The 19,819-nt window shown below is 35.6% G+C and overlaps 1 protein-coding gene across 1 annotated transcript in view; it reads right to left on the bottom strand.

The window, feature by feature from the left end:
• Positions 1-1,566: 1,566 nt before the first annotated feature.
• The window catches only part of 2010106E10Rikl (RIKEN cDNA 2010106E10 gene like), a 63,816-nt gene continuing 45,563 nt past the window's right edge, over positions 1,567-19,819 (bottom strand). The window contains exons 5-7 of the mRNA NM_001395116.1: positions 3,566-3,648; positions 2,789-2,927; positions 1,567-2,060 (exon numbers count right to left, since the gene is read on the bottom strand). Coding sequence (NP_001382045.1) covers positions 1,938-2,060; positions 2,789-2,927; positions 3,566-3,648 — 345 coding nt within the window. The 3' untranslated portion in view covers positions 1,567-1,937. The remainder of the gene's footprint in view (positions 2,061-2,788; positions 2,928-3,565; positions 3,649-19,819) is intronic.

The following is a 19,819-nucleotide window of genomic DNA, read 5'->3' as shown; positions in this document are numbered from 1 at the left end:
AGATGCCCCAACATATAAAAAAGACACGTGCTCCACTATGTTCATCGCAGCCTCATTTATAATAGCCAGAAGCTGGAAAGAACCCAGATGCCCTTCAACAGAGGAATGGATACAGAAAATGTGAGACATCTACACAATGGAATATTACTCAGCTATCAAAAACAATGACTTTATGAAATTCGTAGGCAAATGGTTGGAACTGGAAAATATCATCCTGAGTGAGGTAATCCAATCACAGAAAAACACACATGGTATGTACTCATTGATAAGTGGCTATTAGCCCAAACGCTTGAATTACCCTAGATGCCTAGAACAAATGAAACTCAAGATGGATGATCAAAATGTGAATGCTTCACTCCTTCTTTAAAAGGGGAACAAGAATACCCTTGGCAGGGAAGAGAGAGGCAAAGATTAAAACAGAGACTGAAGGAACACCCATTCAGAGCCTGCCCCACATGTGGCCCATACATATACAGCCACCCAATTAGACAAGATGGATGAAGCAAAGAAGTGCAGGCCGACAGGAGCCGGATGTAGATCGCTCCTGAGAGACACAGCCAGAATACAGCAAATACAGAGGCGAATGCCAGCAGCAAACCACTAAACTGAGAATAGGACCCCCGTTGAAGGAATCAGAGAAAGAACTGGAAGAGCTTGAAGGGGCTCGAGACCCCATATGTACAACAATGCCAAGCAACCAGAGCTTCCAGGGACTAAGCCACTACCTAAAGACTATACATGGACTGACCCTGGACTCTGACCTCATAGGTAGCAATGAATATCCTAGTAAGAGCACCAGTGGAAGGGGAAGCCCTGGGTCCTGCTAAGACTGAACCCCCAGTGAACTAGATTGTTGTGGGGAGGGCGGCAATGGGGGGAGGATGGGGAAGGGAACACCCATAAGGAAGGGGAGGGGGGATGTTTGCCTGGAAACCGGGAAAGGGAATAACACTCGAAATGTATATAAGAAATACTCAAGTTAATAAAAAATAAAAAAATAAAAAATAAAAAATAAAAAGTAAAGTTTACATTCTAATAAGGAAAAAAAAGATTGTATTTTCTCTTGTGTAATTTGTGTAGTTCATGGTTGAATAAGACCATTGATACTCTCACTTCTCCAGTAGCTTACATAACACTTTTCAACACTATGACAACTATGCAACATGAAAGAAGCCTCTAACTCATTTCTAGTTTGTTTTCTTATATTAAGAAACAAAGGTGTGTGGTGTCTTCAGCAACAGGTACTTATCAACTAGTTTCTGGTGGGTAACCAAGAGGAATGTTAAAAGCCTGCATGGGTTGGGGGACTCTAAAGTCTCCCTGACAAACAGCTCATAGGGTGATATTTTATAGCCACCACTGGAATTTTTGCTTAAAAAATTCTCATGGTTTTTGGAGCAGCATCATCCAGTACTCCAGGATTTCCCCCCACCCTCAACAAGGTCATAGTTTTCACAAGACATTTTTATACACTTTTATTTGGATTAACTCTTCCTTACTCCTCACCTTTTTCTCTACCCCATGAATCTTGGGGTTTGAACTCAGGTCATCTGGATTGCCAGTAGGTGCCTTTACTCACCGGTTTCTTTTATTATTATTTTTATAAACAGTTTGTTTGAAACTTATTTTTTATTTCATTTCACTAAACATACTAAAGAATCCAATCAATAAATACACAGATATTGTGTCAAATTTTGGAGATAATGAATATCTTCATCTGATGAGTTAATGGAATTGGATAGAAGAAATAAAAGTTTTGCATTACAGTCATCAAGAGGGGCTAGCAAAGAAAAAAATCCAAAACCTAAAGAAAACAATTATCATAATTATAAGAAAAACAAAGTATTGGACCATGGAAATCATATTTGTAGTTTTTTGGTATATAACATGATTGGTGTATGTAGGCTTACACACATTTATTTTTTTCCGTGAGGAAATTAGTAGTTGGATCTCATGTTTGCACGACCAATTTTGTAAGGAGTTTCTGATCCTTCATAAATTGAATATTTAGTTTCTTTTGGAGGATACGCTGCTCTTGGGACCCCAGTTGTGGAAAAATCCTGCAAGGAAATTAGAAATATCAAAGCAATTACATGACATTTGATAAAATGTTTAAGCTTGCTTAGATATGATATTGAATTAGAAAATTAAACATATATTATATATTATTTCATTAAAATGTTTAATCACCATAATAAGTCCATAATTGTTTAAACAAATAAAGTATTACTTTTAGTAAATAATTTTAGCTATTTTTAAATAACCACTAAATACTTGTACTAGAATTCCTCTAAACTGTCTTTGATACTGTACAACTCAGAATCTATTCACTAAAAGAGGCAAACATTGCTGGATAATATGTATTTAAGAAAAATGAGTAGTTTTGTGTTACTCTACAAGATGAATGTTAATACATATCTGAATAAATCTCCTAGCATTTAATCAGTTTTCAGTGATTTCAAATCTCCTTTCTAATTTAATTTAAATTAAAATATTTTACATATAAATTATTGTATATAAGTGAATACAAAAACATGTTACATGTGCTTATATATACATTAATGCCTATTCTATGTTATGTATTCTATATCTTTGATTCTCATTTCCTAATCCCATTATACAAACTGAAATAGTAGATATAGAAATTTATATAAACTTTTAAGCTTTTATTTGCACTAATTTTATTATGTCATTTATAGCATACTGAATTCTAATATTCACTATATTATCTGTACTAGCATTATAAAGATTATAACCATAAATATAAATTGAAAGTTTTTCTACATACAAAGCTTGGCTTCATGTACATGGATGGTGAACGATTGTTTTCGTAGTTTACTGCAGGATTACTTGGTCCTGGAGAGCCATTCCAGTTAAGATCTGAATAGTCGTAAAGATTGCCTTCTTTGCATTCTTGAGCAATTAAGCTATTTTAAGAATAAAAATTTAAATACTTCAAAATACAAATATGCATATATTGTTAATATATACATAAAGTATAAATGTTAAAGTATTATGTTATAGATTATTATGTCTATATTCTATATGAAACAAATGAAGTCATGCACTAGTCATTAGATCAAAACAAGAAGCATAATGAAATAATGGTATATTCATAAGACAGAAAGTACTAAAACAATTTTTCTTTTAATTATATTACAAAATCTAAAGCCTTGATAGGGAAGAGTCACTATGTTTTTTGTCAGAATGCCTAAGTTGTGATGCTTAGATGAATGGGGATGCACAGCATTTAATGTTCTACAGTTTAATTTTGGTCACCTCTGATTTTTTCCTCAGGAAATATGCTAAAGAGCTATATTTTATGCTGTCAGAAATACCATTATATAGATATTTACAGTTGAAAACAGTGATATCATGAACTATGTCTGTTTCCCTCTGCAAATTTGCCTCCTATTCAAAAACCAAACAAACAAAACAACAACAAAAAAATCCAAATAAAGAAAGTTGAACTCTCTAAAGCAATTATTTTCAGGTAAGATAGTGTTGTCTTTCCTCTTCAGTGTTTGTACTTTGCACTTCCCTTTTATAGGATAAGATGGCTTACTTGGAATTTGTTCTGGATAATTGTGATGATGGAGCAAATGAAGTTCCAGGAAAGGCTTCCCGGTGGAATAAACTCCGTGGATTCTGCACAGCGATTTTTTTTAGGAGGGAGCAAAATTGGTTAGTTTTGACTCTAAAGAAATGTGAAAGATAGTGTATAATAACTCACATTGCATCTCCATGCTACATTTTAAGTATCATGACAGTGCTAAATCACTTCCTACAAAATGACATATGAAAAAAAGTAAGCAAAACTAATTAGGAACTTTGAGCTATCTGTCAACTATCATTTATCTGTCACCTATGTAATGATATAGAATGGCATTTTGAACATGTATAACTGGGAGTTATATTTCAGACACAATCTGAGCATTAACACTTTTAACCAAAGATTAGATTTAAACTCATCTTTCAACTGACATAATGTAGAAAAACTTCACAGATACAACAGTTCTATGACAAAATAAATCTGGGAGAGAAAATTTAGGTTGAATACAGAACCACAGTATCAGACACCTACAGTATACTATTGTGCATTTTTAAGAAAAAAAAGAAAATTCCATGCAAATCAATTAAGACTTTGCACTCAAAGATCAAAATACCTCAAATGCATTTACAAGGACTGACTTGTACAGTATGGTTTCAAAGCAAGAAATTCACATTTTAGTATAGATATGAAGCATGTATATAGTATATCTAAGTCTACACAGAACCTATTTTTTTAGGTACTTTAACTAACTATGAGTACAGGTACAATACTGTTTTGTGGCCATTTAGTCAGACAGCCATTTCAAAATTGAGGATAACTTAAAATAGCCATTTTATAGAACTAATTTGGCAATGGGAAGCTTCAGAAAGTCTCTAAAACTCTACATCTACTTACTTTGACATAGAAATTATTAGATGCCATGAATGATCATGATGCATGTGGGTTTTCTTTTCTCTATGAAAAACATTTCTTTTATATAATATTTCATAAAAATTTGAGATATTATATTCAATGATAGGGATTCATTGTTTTACATTCATGTTGATGCAGAGAGTAGAGGGCACATTTGTCCAATACACCATGAAGCAATTTGTGGCCTACCTCATCGATTTTAAATAACAAAGAGAAAGCCACATGGAGGAATCCTTTGGGGGGGGGGGGGTACAAGGGTACAGGAGCTACCAGATTAAACATTTAAATAAATAATGAAAGGGCATAAACATCATTTGTGTTTCTTTCATAAATACAAAAGAAAAATTTTAAAGTGAAATTTATAATAATATGAAGAATAACCAAATAGTTCTATGCATCAGTATGTGGAGGTACATCTAATATGGCTAGAACAGCCTAAGAGCCTCTTTGGAAAGTCACAGACAAGGAAGCATTCTGTTCTTTCTCTTCCTGAGTGTCAATGAAGTTTTCCCAACTTTTATATCATGCAGGCCATCTCTATGAAAATAATACCTGAAACCAGAAGAACAGTGCATGATGGAGAAGAAAATCTGGATTTCTCAGAGGGAATTAATCTTCTAAAATTCATGATTAAAAAAAAAAAACAAACTTCAGAGACACCAAAGCACTATTCAGCCTGTACTACAACTGTCTTATGTTCTTATAATCTCCTCAAGCTTCCAGATCCTTCTCCATGATCTTTTTTTTCTTCCATTTTTATTAAATTTGGTATTTCTTATTTAAATCTCAAATGTTATTCCCTTTCCCAGTTCCCTGTCCATCAGCCCCCTGACCACTCCACCTCCCTTTCTATATGGGTATTCCCCTCCTCATCCATCCCCCATTATCGCCCCTATTGTCAGCTAATAACCTCACTTTTTAAAGATTATAATGAGTGAGGTAACCCAGACCCAGGAAGACAAACAGCACATATTCTTTCACTTGCTTTTCCTAGTTCTACGTCTCCAGATGTCGAGTACACAGCATGGAGCAGGGAATGTGTAAGGGAACCATGAAGGGAATAGCAGAAGGGAGCTGACAGAAAGTAGAAAGGAAAGATGAGGAAATAGACTTCAAATGGGAAGGGTAAAGAAGGCCAATACAGAAGGGGAGGGAGGGAGAAGAGAAAAAAAATAGCACTTTTTTTGGAAACAGCTTCAAGTAATCTTATTATGTTATAGTTACCAAAAAATGTACATATAAGTGTATGTGTACTGTTATGCCATTAGACCTGACAGTGTCGCCGTAATTAACCGTAAACTGGCAGAAACTTCAGTACTAGGCATGAGAAAATTTAAAAACAGTAGTTAAAGGTAGTCCAAGTGACTCATCAAACAATATTGACAATGACTGTCACCCGAGGCTGTCTCTGACAGGTTAAAGGTAAGCTCCAGTTGCTGAAGATACTTTACAGTTAGAACACAAGACCCAGGTTATTTGATCTGGAGCTAACCTGAAAGCCTGTTCCTATGGTTTAGCTTTCATGGTACCAGAAAATACTAGTCAAGCTGCTAAAGGAAAGAAACAATTAATAGTTCTTCCCAGCTACCTGTGATATCTGTCGGCCACAACAATCACCAGCATGGCCAGACACCCATAAAGGTGCAGGAAGTAACAGTTGTTTATTTAAATTTTAAGGTCCATCCAACAGAAGGGAAACCATGTCTGCTCTTAGAAACCTAACCTAGGGCTAATAAAGTCCATGCCAGGGCACTGAGGTTGGAGTGGATGGATGGGAATGGGCGCATCCTCATAGAAGCAGGGGGAGGACGTATGGGAGAGCAGGGGAAGGAGATAATATTTGAAATGTAAATACATAAAATATCCAAGAAAAATAAAAATTAAAAAAAGAGATCTGCCACTTTGCTAGACCCATATTAATTCCTGCCTACATTCTGAATCTTGTCCTTTTATATACAGATGATCCCTTATAAAAGAAGCTTATCTTCCCAGAAAATGGAGACCATCACAGAAGAGCTTAACTGGAGACAATATAGAGCTTGATTTTGTGGGTTGCCGGGGCCCAGTCCCAATGGATACATCTATACAACAGCTCCTGTATCTGTAGTTTAAGGGCATTCTAAGAAAAGGGCTAGAAAGATCTTAGGAACTAGATTACCATGAAAATACTCTGTCATAGAAACAGCTGTACAAATAGGATTTGAAGAATGGCGACATCAGTGGGACATGCTAATGTGGGGGGAGGAAAAGCTCATGGAGTCAAATACCAGGACCAGAAACTATAGGCAACTGAGAGGAGAGTTAATCTATCCCAGGGATGAGCCCCCTAATTGTCCAACAAAAGTTGTGATCCCTGAAACCTGGTATATACACAAACAACAACAACAAATCAACTCACCATCTTGTCTTTATATACTTATGCGTGTATTTGTATTTGTATGTGTGTGTGTTTCTCTCTCTCTCTCTCTCTCTCTCTCTCTCTCTCTCTCTCTCTCTCTCTCTGTGTGTGTGTGTGTGTGTGTGTGTGTGTGTGTGTGTACAATAGTAATTTGGGAGTGAGGGGGACATGGAAGGACTTGGAGGGATTTAGGAGGGATGTTAGGAAATGGAAAGTGGGATGAAGAGGAAATTTATAATTGTATTATGTGATTCAGACTCAGTGATTTCTTGCTGAGGCAAGACTCATGAGAGGGCACATGATGTTTGGAGAGAGTATAAATAGGACCCACGGGAAAGTGACAGGGCACGTGCATTATTTGCCGGGCACCCCAACCTCACTGATCTTTACTTCATTGAGAGAAGCATGGCAGAAAACTCCTGGCATTCTGGCTGGTCCTGATTGCCCCGCTGGCTCGCGCTGATTTGGCAGAGGCTTCTGCTAGATTGTGGCACAGTTGCTGTTTCGTGTTTAGTATCCTGACACTACTGAACTGGACTGCTGGTATACTGACAAACAGAGATTGGAATCGCCCCAAAGAACTCCTTCTAAACAGGTCCTTATCCTTCTTTCCTATTTACCTTCTTTCTCCCCTACCTTTGGACGGTGGGCTAGAAGGGAGTTTGAAGCATTTGCAAACCCTTTATTAAAGTAGGTTTTGAAAAATCAAAGTCTACAGGGGGAAGTGATATAATTATATTCTAATTAAAATGTCTGTATACAGAAAAAGAAAAATGCCCTGCTTGTTGAATTGTAAAAGAGAGAGAAGACTGCTTCTTTCCTGACTACTAAACTTGTCAAAATATCAATGTCCATAACACTCTAACATGAATAAAAGGTGTAAACTCATATCAAGGACCCACTCCTTCCAGGTAGTCTCAAGACTTCGAGTTTTCTTGCCTCACTAAGGATTAGTGCCCAGTTATGCACATTCTTACAGTAGCAACTTACTGTCCATTGCATCATACTTACTAATACAAAGATACCTATGAGACAGGAACTCTCTTAACTCCTACATTACTGCTTCATATTTCTGCTTCCTATTTCTGTGTAACTTTAAAGGCTGTTTATCATCATTGTCACAATTATTGCACCATTCTTCCACTTTTGCATCCATGTCTGCTTTGCTTCTGCCTTTGCAACTTGGCTAAAACTATGCTTGTTAATGTTATGAACCACTTTCATATTGTCAAATGCAAAGCCCTCATTTTACACGCTTTTGCAGAACAGTTTAATACAGTGGGTAATTTACTATCTCTTGAAATTTATTTTCATCCCTTTGCTATCAAGACATCACATTATCATGACTTTTCTCCTATTAGTGTGACTTATCACAATTTATTTTGTTAATACAGCTTCTTTACTAACAGACCTTTAAATATTGTAGAACCTAGGGGCTTGTTAACAAGCACTCTCTTCCTTTGTTACTGTACTACAGTTCAAGATTAAGTTCAGTAGTGTGACAATAAATAGCACATGCATCACCATAACTGACAAATATCTCCAGCCTATATGTGTCCCTTGAGATTAAAATTCACATACCCAACTACCTATTCATCACTTCCATTTGTAAGTCTCATAGCCTTCTCCAACCAAATATGTCAAAACTGAAACTTTTGATCCCTCTGAACAAACTGTTCCTCCTCCAGTGACTCTCATTTCATTAGTTCCTCAAAACATTCCTCATTGTCACATTTTCTTTTTTCCTTTAGATTCCATTTTCAATCTATTAGCAAGTTTTGTTGATCTATTTGTCCTTTATTTCCTGCTGATATCAACCTAGTCTAAGACATCATTATCTCTATCTTGAACTTCTGTCAGATTCCACTCTCTTTTCTTGATTCAAATGTGTTTCCCTAAAGCCAATATTTGTGCAACATTCCACGTTACACCCATGGAGAACATCTTCCGGTGTGTCTTGTCAACTGAATAGGCAAAGCAGCTGAATTGCTGCCAAAATCCTATAAATCCAACATGTTTCCTCTACGTCATCAACCTTTCAGCCACACTAAATTTCTTGAACATGACACCCCACCTTTTCCATAGCTACTTTTCTTTCCACTCAATAAGCTTTTTCTCTGATATTTTTGATGTATAAAGTTTTTACTAAGCATTTGATTCAAATGTCTCTTCATTGAGTTAACCCTAATTTTGGAAACAATTAATATTGCCAATTTCCAAGTCATCATCCAGCATCCTTTTTGGTTTGTTTTGTTTTTCTATTAATCATTTTATTCATTTACATTTCAAATGATATCTCCCTTCCCAGTTTCCCCTCCACAAACACACCAGCCCTTCTCCTCTCTTCCCCTCCCCTTTGCCTCTATAGAGGATGCTCCTCTACCCACTCAGCCATTCCTGCCTCATAGCTCTAGAATCCCCCTACACTGGGGCATTGAGCCTCCACAGGACAAAGGGCCTCCTCTCCCATTGATGCCAGATAAGCACCTGCACTTGGGAGTGGATTTTGTGCTCCAGCTCCCCTCTACCTCACATACACCCAGAGACAGCATTCTGTTTTAATTATAAATTTTTATCAAAATCTGAAATTGCCTTATTGACTTGTTTCATATGTGTCCCCTTCCTTCTAGATTGACCAATGAGCATAAAACTTAAACTTGGATCTTTTTAAACTATGTATAAAGAACAGTTCTAGTCATATGTATGAGAATCTTCTTGGATAAATTAAGAGGGTATCTAATATCATTTACTATATGTTTTATGCTAAGGACCAAACATAATAACATTGATTCTTCCCTCATAGGCTCTGAAATCCTTATGTTGTGATCAAGTATCTTAATAGCTTTTTAAAATATTTACCTGAGATTATAAGATGCACAAAGAAGGAATGTCTGAGAATAAAATAGGTGTACTGGCATTTCAGTTAAAACTAGTCTATTAATTTTACTTCTGTGCCATTCTGATTGCCCCCTGATACCTCTGTGTTAAACTATTTTATTGATTCTTTGAGAACTTCATAATGCATACAATATAGTTTCATATTTTTACTCCTACTAATAATAACTCCTAGATCTATCTTAATCCCTCTTAAGTTTATACCTATTTTATTATATTCAGTAACCTAGCTAGGCACAATTTATACTGCCCATGTACTGAGGTATATTGAGTCACATACTGGAGCAGGGTTGACCCACCAGGTACCACAGATTTAGATGAAACTGATTTTTCTTCCCCCAAACCATCAATTGTCAGTATTGCCTCAGCTAGTAGTGGGGATTCATGAGCTCTTCCTCCTCTACTCTGAAAAGATTGCTGGCTTGATCTTGTGCTGATCTTGTACAGGCAATCACTGCTACTATGAATCCATGAGTGTAATGGTCCTGCCATGTCCAAAAGACCTTGTTTCTCTCTATTTCTCTGTTTCTTAGATTCTTTCTGTTCTCTTTTCCATGATGATATTTGAACTTTGGAGAAAGTGAGTTTGATGGAACTGTTTTATTTATAGCTGAGCAGTCCATAGATACTTGGTTTGTGTACTTGAAAAAGTTGCAATTTTCAGCATTAACTTCTTTAACTGCCATACACTGCACAAAGAAACTTCTCTGATGAGGTCTGCTAGTTCAACTAATCTATTATTATAGAGATACAAATTTAGAGAGCATTTTAATGCTATGTCCATTTAAGAAAATAATAGTAGGTACACCTTTAGGGTCTATGAACTCCCCAGCCATGTTTGGCCAGATTTATGTTAGTGGTCATATATGTCCTCCTTAAATTCAATCAAGAAAATGGTTGGCTAATCCCATAATATTCATGCTACTCTTAACCATAGGCATTTCTAGGCACACCAGTTATTAGTCTAACTCTCAGATTTAACATCTAGTATGACTGTTGATTTCTTTGCTCTATCAGCTTGCAAAGCACCCTCTGGTACTATGATATATAGCTGGCAGGAAAGAAGCTTCCTACTCAGTAACAACTTGAATTCTCTATATCCTGTGATCAAAGCACGTGATGTCTTAGTAGTAGGGTCAGACCTCCAGGTTCTACAACCTGCCATTCTATAACCTGCATATTTTGAAGGAGGGGGTAGGTGTGGGATATTCCTGACCAACAACTCTTATTTGACATTGAACTTTCTTAAAATATATTTTTATCTGTATGTGTGCCTGAATCTGTGTCTGTGTGTGTGTCTGTGTGTGTGACTGTATGTCTGTGTGTGTGTGTATGTGTGTGTATGTCTGTGTGTGTGTGTGTTTGTGTGTGTGTGTACCCACACTTTTGTAAGTTACCTGCATAGACCAGAAGAATGTGTCCACCTCCTAGAGCTAGGAGATTTGTAGTAATCCACTCGATGTGGGTACTAGTAACTGAACCCAGGTCCTCTACAATAGCATTAAGTACTCATAGCGACTGAATCATTTCTTCCAGCCCTACATAAGGCTTTTTATTTGACAATCTATAGGTTCTGGGAGGAGCACTATCCCCAATGTAGGGTAACTCCAATCAGACTGTTACGTAAATGTACATCATTAATATAGTATGGCTGCTGGTGACTTTTTCAAACATCCTTGTTATTAATTATTCTACTTCCCATTCTTCCTCTTTCTTACTCTCCCATACCTCACCCCATTTAAACTCCCTTCCCCATTATTCCTCTTTTCTCCTTCATGTCATGTATGTTGTGCTATCTCCACTCTCTTATGATCTTTCTTCTCCCTTACTTTTCTGTCATCCATAGGTACTCCAAGTTAAATAAACAAGCATAAATATTGTTAGGCTTCAAATATGAATGGAAATGTGAAATTTGTCTTTTGGAGCCTGGTTTACCTCACTCAGTATAATGTTTCCTATCTAGATCCATCGATTTACCTGCAGACTTCATAATTTCACTTTTATTTACACCTTAATAAAATCCCATTGTGTATAGGAATAACATTTCCATAAAAAGAAGGTTAATCGGGAACAAAATTTTTACTCAAATGTTTCTATTACTATTAGTATTTTTACGAAAAAGAAGAAACCAATCAAAAGAAAGTATTCCAAATAAAATTTGATTATTTTTACCTGATCATTTGGCATATCCATGTTTCTGTTACACTTGCTTCTTCAGGACTGACAATAATTAATCACTGAGTGTATAAAATCTAGTAAATAGTGTTCATCTACCCAGAGAATAAATAAGGTAAGGAAATAGAAGAAAAGGAGAAGTAGTTTTAAATCATCCAGGACAGGATTAATCCAAAAGCCAGAATGTAATTATTTCCTGCTTGTACTTCATAGCAATAGCCTCCCCTCCTTCCAAATAATAACCTTAGGTCTCCTTTGATGTTTTTTGGATCAATTGTGAGATCAATTTTAACCTTTCCCCTATTTTTGAATATATGCCAATTGGCTTGTGAAACTTAGATTAAAGTTCCCTTTCACTACTGAAAAAATCCATAAAGCATATATAAAAGTGGCTAAAATATATTGTGGGAGAAAAACCTAAAATATATCAGGTATACACACACAATAAAATATTAGAAATGTGTCTTATAAAACCAACAAAATAGTAGCAGGATCTCATAAGATCATTCTTGCTAATTTACACTTGTCTTTGTTATGTTGAAATTCTCCCTGACCGACCACAATTTAGAAATATAATAAAATCAAGTATTTCAGTCATTGATCAAAACTTTTTCTCTCTCTCTCAGATCTAAATTACACTCACGTAAGTGTATTCATTCATACACCTGCCACTTAAATATATGCTATGTGAATCCATTGTAAGGTCCATTAAAACACAGTCACCTCTGTTTGCTTTCTGTGCTACCATTAACAACACCCTGAGGGTACTGTAGAGTAGATACAGTGAATGAATGTGCCAAAAGTGCATACCTTATAACTGTTGTGTTAATTAAATGCCTCATCTTATTCATGTTACAATTTCTTCCACGGCATAACACCTAGTAATGAGACTATGTATCATGGGTTTTTAAAAGAGACAACACAAATTTCATGTAACTGTTTTCAATAATCATAGCAGGGGACCCTTGGCTGAATTAGGGAAAAGCTGGAGGAAGCTGAGGAGGAGGGCAGCCCTGTAGGAGGACCAGCAGTCTCAACTAATCTGGACCCCAGAGATCTCTCAGACACTAAGCCACCAACCAGGCATATTACAGCAACTGATATCAGGCCCTTGACACATATACAGCAGAGGACTCCCGGGTCTGGGTTCAGTCAGAGAAGATGCACTTAACCCTCAAAAGACTGGAGGCCCCAGGGAGTGGGGAGACTGGGTTATGTGTGTGGGTCAGGGAACATTCTCTTGGAGAAAAGGAGGAACGAGACAAGGAACTGTGGGACGGGGGACTGGTGGGGGGACAGGTAATGACTGGACTGTAAAAATAGAAGTAATATAAAATACAAAAAAAATTGTTAAATATATTACCTAAAGTAATCTCAGCCTTATGCAAGGATTTTAATGTAAATAAATGTAAAATTGTTTTAAAAAAATCTAAAATGATAAAAATTTTTCTATAAAAATATAATTCTTTTACAAATATCACCCATTATTTTAAAATAGTTGTTTTTCAGATCCATGATGATGAAAGACCACAAAACTTGCAAGGATGAGTCTATTTATCATCACATCAATGGTTTATTCTTTAGGAAGTTACGTATTTCCCAAGATTTAAGTGCAAGTTCTATATTAATCATATGAGTATCATGTATTTATTTGAGTCTTGTGTATTTATTTTATTACTTATTTCAAAATATGAATAATTGAGGCTGGGGATTTAGCTCAGTGGTAGAGCGCTTACCCAGGAAGCGCAAGGCCCTGGGTTCGGTCCCCAGCTCCGGAAAAAAAGAACCAAAAAAAAAAAGTAAAAAAAGAAAAAACAACAAAAAAAATATGAATAATTGTATCAGCTACAGAAGTTTCTGTTGTGAGAATTAAGATTTGTGAAATAGCCCAGTGCCTGGTGAGGTGTATCTTTTCATTGAGATTGTTTCAAAGACTGTTTTTAATGTAATGTTATAACTTTCCCAATTATCCACACTATACTTTTCTCTACGAACATTCTATATTTTAATGCTACAAACACTGAGACAGACAAGTCACAGAACTTGTAGTGTGTATGGAAATTATCTCACAGGGAAAAAAAGTATATCATATTTCTAAAGCACAGTGAGCAGATAAATTAAGAGAATGTGAATAAAATGCCTTAAAAATCAAATAGAGAACCCCCAGTGAACTAGACTGTTGGGGGGAGGGCGGCAATGGGGGGAGGATGGGGAGGGGAACACCCATAAGGAAGGGGAGGGGGAAAAATCAAATAGAGAGCTACTGGATAGATGACTCAGCGGTTAAGAGCACTGGCTACTCTTCCAAAAGACCTGGGTTCAGATTCAAACACCCAGGAAGTGGCTCAAAACAAACTGTAACTTCATTCCATGCGATCCCGCGCCCTCTTCTGGTCTCAGTAGGAAATGCATCCACGTGTAGCATAGATACTGCACACTGGCAAACATTCATAACATAAAAATGAATAAATATTATAAAAGGGATGGAGCATGAATATAAAAGTAAAAGTTTCTTGGACATTTGCAATCACTTTTCTAAAATCGGTTTTATTAGGATGTTGTTAATATAGTATAGAATACATCCATTTAAAGTAAACCTTGTTTTCAGTATTATAGTGATAGCATGGTGTAGTTGTGAGTAAAATTGTAGAACATTTTCGTCTCCAAAACAAAGCTCTGTACTCATGAGCATTCGCCCATCATTTATTCTCAAATCTTACTCCATAGTCCTCCCCTAGAAAACTATCGATCTATTTTTTGACTGTGAAACCTCTGGAAATTTTATATGAGCGAAATTATAAAATATGAAATCTTCTTAAGACTTACTGGCATTTTCACATACTGCAAAGTTTTCAAGTGTCATCCATGTTATACCATATATTACAATTCATATTTTTAATAGCATATGATATTTCATTGGCAGAATATGTCGCATTTTGTGTCACTGACTGATGGATGTTTTGGTTCCTTAGTTTCTCTATCTTGAGTTTGCTATAAACATTCCTGAATAAAATATTATTGGACTGCCTCCAATTCTCCTTGTTCTATGCTTAGAAGTAGAATTGCAGATCCTATGGTAACATTGTGGTTAACTCTTGGAACAAGTGCCAAGCTGTTTCTCTAAGGCAGCTGTGCTAATGTACATTCCAAATAGCAGCGCAAGAAAAGTCCAATTTAAAACGGTCCTCACTAGAACTTGTTCTTTTCTCTTTCATTTTATCTACCCTAAGGTGCACAGCATAGTTTCTCATTATGGTTCCAGTTCTTATTCCCCGGATACTATTGCGGATTAGCAACTTTTCATGCATTTTTTGGTCATTTGTACATACTATGTACTAAAAAATTCATTCTGAGACTGTCAATTTTAATTGGATTATTTACCTAATCCAAGAAAATGTGTAACTGTAATCTGCTGAAATTTGTTTTTAGCTCTGATGTTTAGATTGTTTACCAATTCTATGTTAATTTGTATATGATATAAGACAGATGTCTAGTTTATTTTTGCATATGCAGACTTGATGCTCTTCCTGAAGAACCAAGTTTGATTCCCATCATCCACAAGTGAGATGGTTAACTGCCTGTAAGTCCAGTTCTAGAACACCTAGTATGCTCTTCTGCCCTCTGTGGCTATCCATATACATATATGCATACACTCACAGATAATTATCTGTACAAGTACAAGTACATACAGATGAGAATACAGGTAAATAAAAATAAATCTCTGTTATTTTTATATGGACAAATAATGTTTCATTGGGAGTTTTGAGTCTATTTCTCATACTAAATTTCATTGGCATCTTTGTAAATACCTATTGTTTGTAAATGTGAAGGTTTGTTTTAAAATTAGCAATTTTATTGTATCGGTTTCTATGCCTACCATTATGCCAATATTTCATCATCCCAACCACAAGATTGGTATTCAGAAATATAAATCCTTCAATATTCAAAATTGTCATTTTTACTGAACACATTTATGAGATCTAGCATGTAATGGGCAATGCTCATATGTGAGATATACTAATAAAATCAGGAGCAGTAGGGCTTTCATTCTTTATAATGAATTTTTGTCTGAAATTGTTGAGGTCTTCTTTTCTAGGCATTCAAAATACATATAATAGATAATCATGAACTATTTTTATAACATTGTGCTTTGAAACCTGCAACTCAATACTTTCATTATTGCCACAACTTCTTTTTGTAGACCATTAATATTCCTAATATGTAATTTTTTTTTGGTTCTTTTTTTCGGAGCTGGGGACCGAACCCAGGGCCTTGCGCTTCCTAGGTAAGTGCTCTACCACTGAGCTAAATCCCCAGCCCCATATGTAATTTTTTAAAATCTTTTAATTCTGAACTTCTACAGGACCCCTAAATAACCTCAAGTTGCTTAAGCAATTTTAAGCAAGACGAACAAAACTGGAAGCACAACACTGCTTGGTTTTTGAATATAACATAGTATCTGGCAAGATGGTGGGACTGGTAAGAGCTCTTGCCGCCAAGCCTGATGACCAGAGTTTAGTCAACAGAATTCACATGGTGGAAGGCTAGAACTGCCTCCCTCAGGTTGCCTTGAGACTACCACTTCCTTTCTGTGGAACGTGGAGCCATTGTAATCATATCATTAGCACTTGTACAAGAGCAAACACACAGAGGACTGAATCAGAATGGAGTGCCAAGAATTACCTCTGAGCATTTAGAGGCAACTGAGTCTCAAGTTGTATAAATGTGCATTTGTTGTATAAAACCTTAGGCATGCATAATGAGATTTCTGCTATGTTATATCATGTACTTTGGACAGATTGTCTTCCAGCGATCCTCTTATATACTCCATCCCACATTTTGCTAATCTTCTTGGATGTGATTTATTTAGCTTAGTATGATGATTTTCACATCCTTCAATTCTCATGCAAATGACCTAATTTTGTTTTTCTACATAGCTAAATAAATACCATTTCTTTATTTTATATACATTTAAACATATATGATTTATAATATGTAATATTGCATATGTAATATATAATATGTAGCAGATTTTAGCAGAGCTATTGTATCTGACAAGAATCCAGAGTAATGGCACCAAAGCTTTAGAGCTTTTTCAGTGACAGTTATCTGACATTTTATGGGGTTGTTCATCTGAAGGATTCTCAGCCTTTGCATAACTTAGTTCTGAGATAGGCCTGTGAAACCAGGAAGTCTTGTATGGCTGAGAATTGCTTAGGTGATGGGCCTTTCAAGATATCCCCTGGATCAGATAAGAAGTTTTAGTATGTGGAAATTGATTTGATAAAGGTGCCTTTTAATTTAACAATTAAAAGAGCTTCTAGCAAGCTGTCAGTGCTCAGTCTTTCAGAGGCTGAAGCCTAAATTCATCTTGCAGTGGCTCTCTCTTCTTTAATCAATCATCTAGCATAACCTTGAACATCAACAATTAGATAGATAGATAGATAGATAGATAGATAGAGACTGAGAAAAATAGGTATTTAAATCTATATCACACATTTTATTCATATATTCACTTTTCCTTGTACACACATATAAGTATAGTCTTTACTTCTCACCAAAGAAGTTTCTCTTTGCTCTAGATAGAGACCATTACAGAAAACCACACCAATCAAACTGAAGAATTGTGGAGACTAATCCCAACTGATTTATCTAAAAGACCATTCCTATACCTAAGTTTCAAAAAATATTGTGAAAGAAGAGGAGGAAAGATTTTAAGAACCAGCAGATGAGGAAGTTTACTATCAGACTGTGTGTGCTACAAATATCAGAAACTAGATCCATAAAAGCCCACCACATATGATTGCCTAAACATAAACTGAACAGGCACAACAATAGATGTGCCAAGCTAACAGAGGAGAGCCCACAAGGCCTCAGGCCTACCAAAGAACTGCAGGCAACCAAGGAATGCTTAAAATGGAAGAAGAGAAGAACACACCAACTGGTTATCCAATGCCAAATGATCAGTCCTGAAAATATACATACAAATAATATTACATATGATGAGCCTTTTATTTTAGGAAAAATTTATCTGCATGTAACAATTGAGGTAAAAGATGTCATGAATTTGAAAGAGAATAAGAATATATGGGAGGTTTTATTATACTATACTCTAAAATCAAAATAAGTTTTAGAAATCAACTAATATAACATATACAACTCAATTTAACAACAAACACCACAACAAAATATACAATTAAATTTAAAAACAGGAAGTTATATGAATATGATCTTTTCAAAAGAAGAGATTTGAGTTACCAAAAAAATCAAATAAATGTGATAAAATATTAGCAAGTCAAAACTGTAAGGAGATACCATCTCACTCCACTAGAATGACTTTTATATACAAAATAGAAATACATGTTAGCTGGGAGAGTGAGAAAAGGAACTCCGCTACACTTAATTAGCTCTCCGATTTCCTCTTTTACAAAATTGTTTTGGCTATTACTGGTCCCTTGAAATATACTTTTTAGGGTCAAAATTTATCTTTGTGTAAAACAATTTGAATTTTGATGCACCTTGCATTTAATATGCATATGCATTTGAAGACTGTTTATAAACTTAACATCTGTGGTGGTTTGAATAAAAATGGTCACATAGATCCATAGGGAGTGGCACTATTGAGAGATGTGGCCTTGATGAAGTTGGTATGACTTTATTGGAGGAGATAAGTGACTAGGGAGTGGGCTTTGAAGTCTCACATCTCAAGCCAGTTCCTTTCCTGGTGCCTGCAGAACTAGAACTCTCAGATACTTCTCTAGCACCATGTCTGTCCAGATGTTCCCATGCTTCCTGGCATGACAATAATGAACTAAACCTCTGAATTGCAAGTCAGCCCCAATTGAACATTTTCCTTTAGAAGAGTTGCTGTGGTCATGGTATCTCTTCACAACAACAGAAAAACCGAAGAGACCATCACTGAGGTTTCTAATCCATGATATAATTTATTAAGGTCTTGCTAACTTTCAGTACTTTTTGCTTTCGTGAAATTTACTCCTGAGCATTTTTATTCACCTTGGTAAAGTTGCAATTAAAATTGTTTTGTTAATTTCAGGACAGCTTCACCTAGATAAAAATGGTTTATTAAAAGAGAATTTTGTGATTGAAACAAAGAGTTCATGAAACTTTTTTGTGTATCTAACTTTGTGTATCTTGTAGCCTAATCTATTTCATCCTTATCATAACAAAAGTATATGCAATAAGTGCAATAAAGTTTTGTTTTAAGCATATTCTAGAATAAACTACTTAAAATATTTTATTAATATAAAACTAATGTGTAAAATCTACAACTTGCCATTATAATTACTTACTATAACTTCATAAGAGGTTATGCCTGAGTATAAATAAAAAATTAATTTTTAAAAGTAATTATATGTGTATGTGTATCACCTGTGTATATGATGCCCATGGAGGCCAAAGATAATATATCAATTACCCTGGAGCTGGAGTTATAGTTATTTGTGGGCTGCATGTAGGTACTAAGAATAGGGCATATGTTCTCTGGAACAGTAAGATCTCTTAACCACTGAATCATCCCTCTAGCCCCATTACCTAAATTTTTAGACTATTACATAGCTAAAAATGGGATTGGCAATCAATCCTTTCATTTTTGTAATAAATTAAGTATAGAAATTATCTACAACTCACAAAGAAATTATTAAAGAAGACACAAGATGTTTTTTGTCTGTTTACTTATAAAATCCTACACCTAGCTTCTCTGATCATGTTCTATAGCTGACAGTTGTCTGGATCCAATGTCCAGTATCCTCCACATCAGTGTGATATGAACAAACTGAATTTCAAATCTTAGCAAGCAGCATCATAAACTTGTGTTACAGAAATCTTGCTTTGCCTCCTTTACACCAACATTTCTGAAAAAGTAGGCT

Source organism: Rattus norvegicus, chromosome X (genome assembly GCF_036323735.1).
Source record: "Rattus norvegicus strain BN/NHsdMcwi chromosome X, GRCr8, whole genome shotgun sequence".
Classification (NCBI taxonomy): Eukaryota; Metazoa; Chordata; class Mammalia; order Rodentia; family Muridae; genus Rattus; species Rattus norvegicus.
The sequence above is the reverse complement of the archived record's forward strand: the minus strand, read 5'-3'. Positions and strand labels throughout refer to the sequence as shown.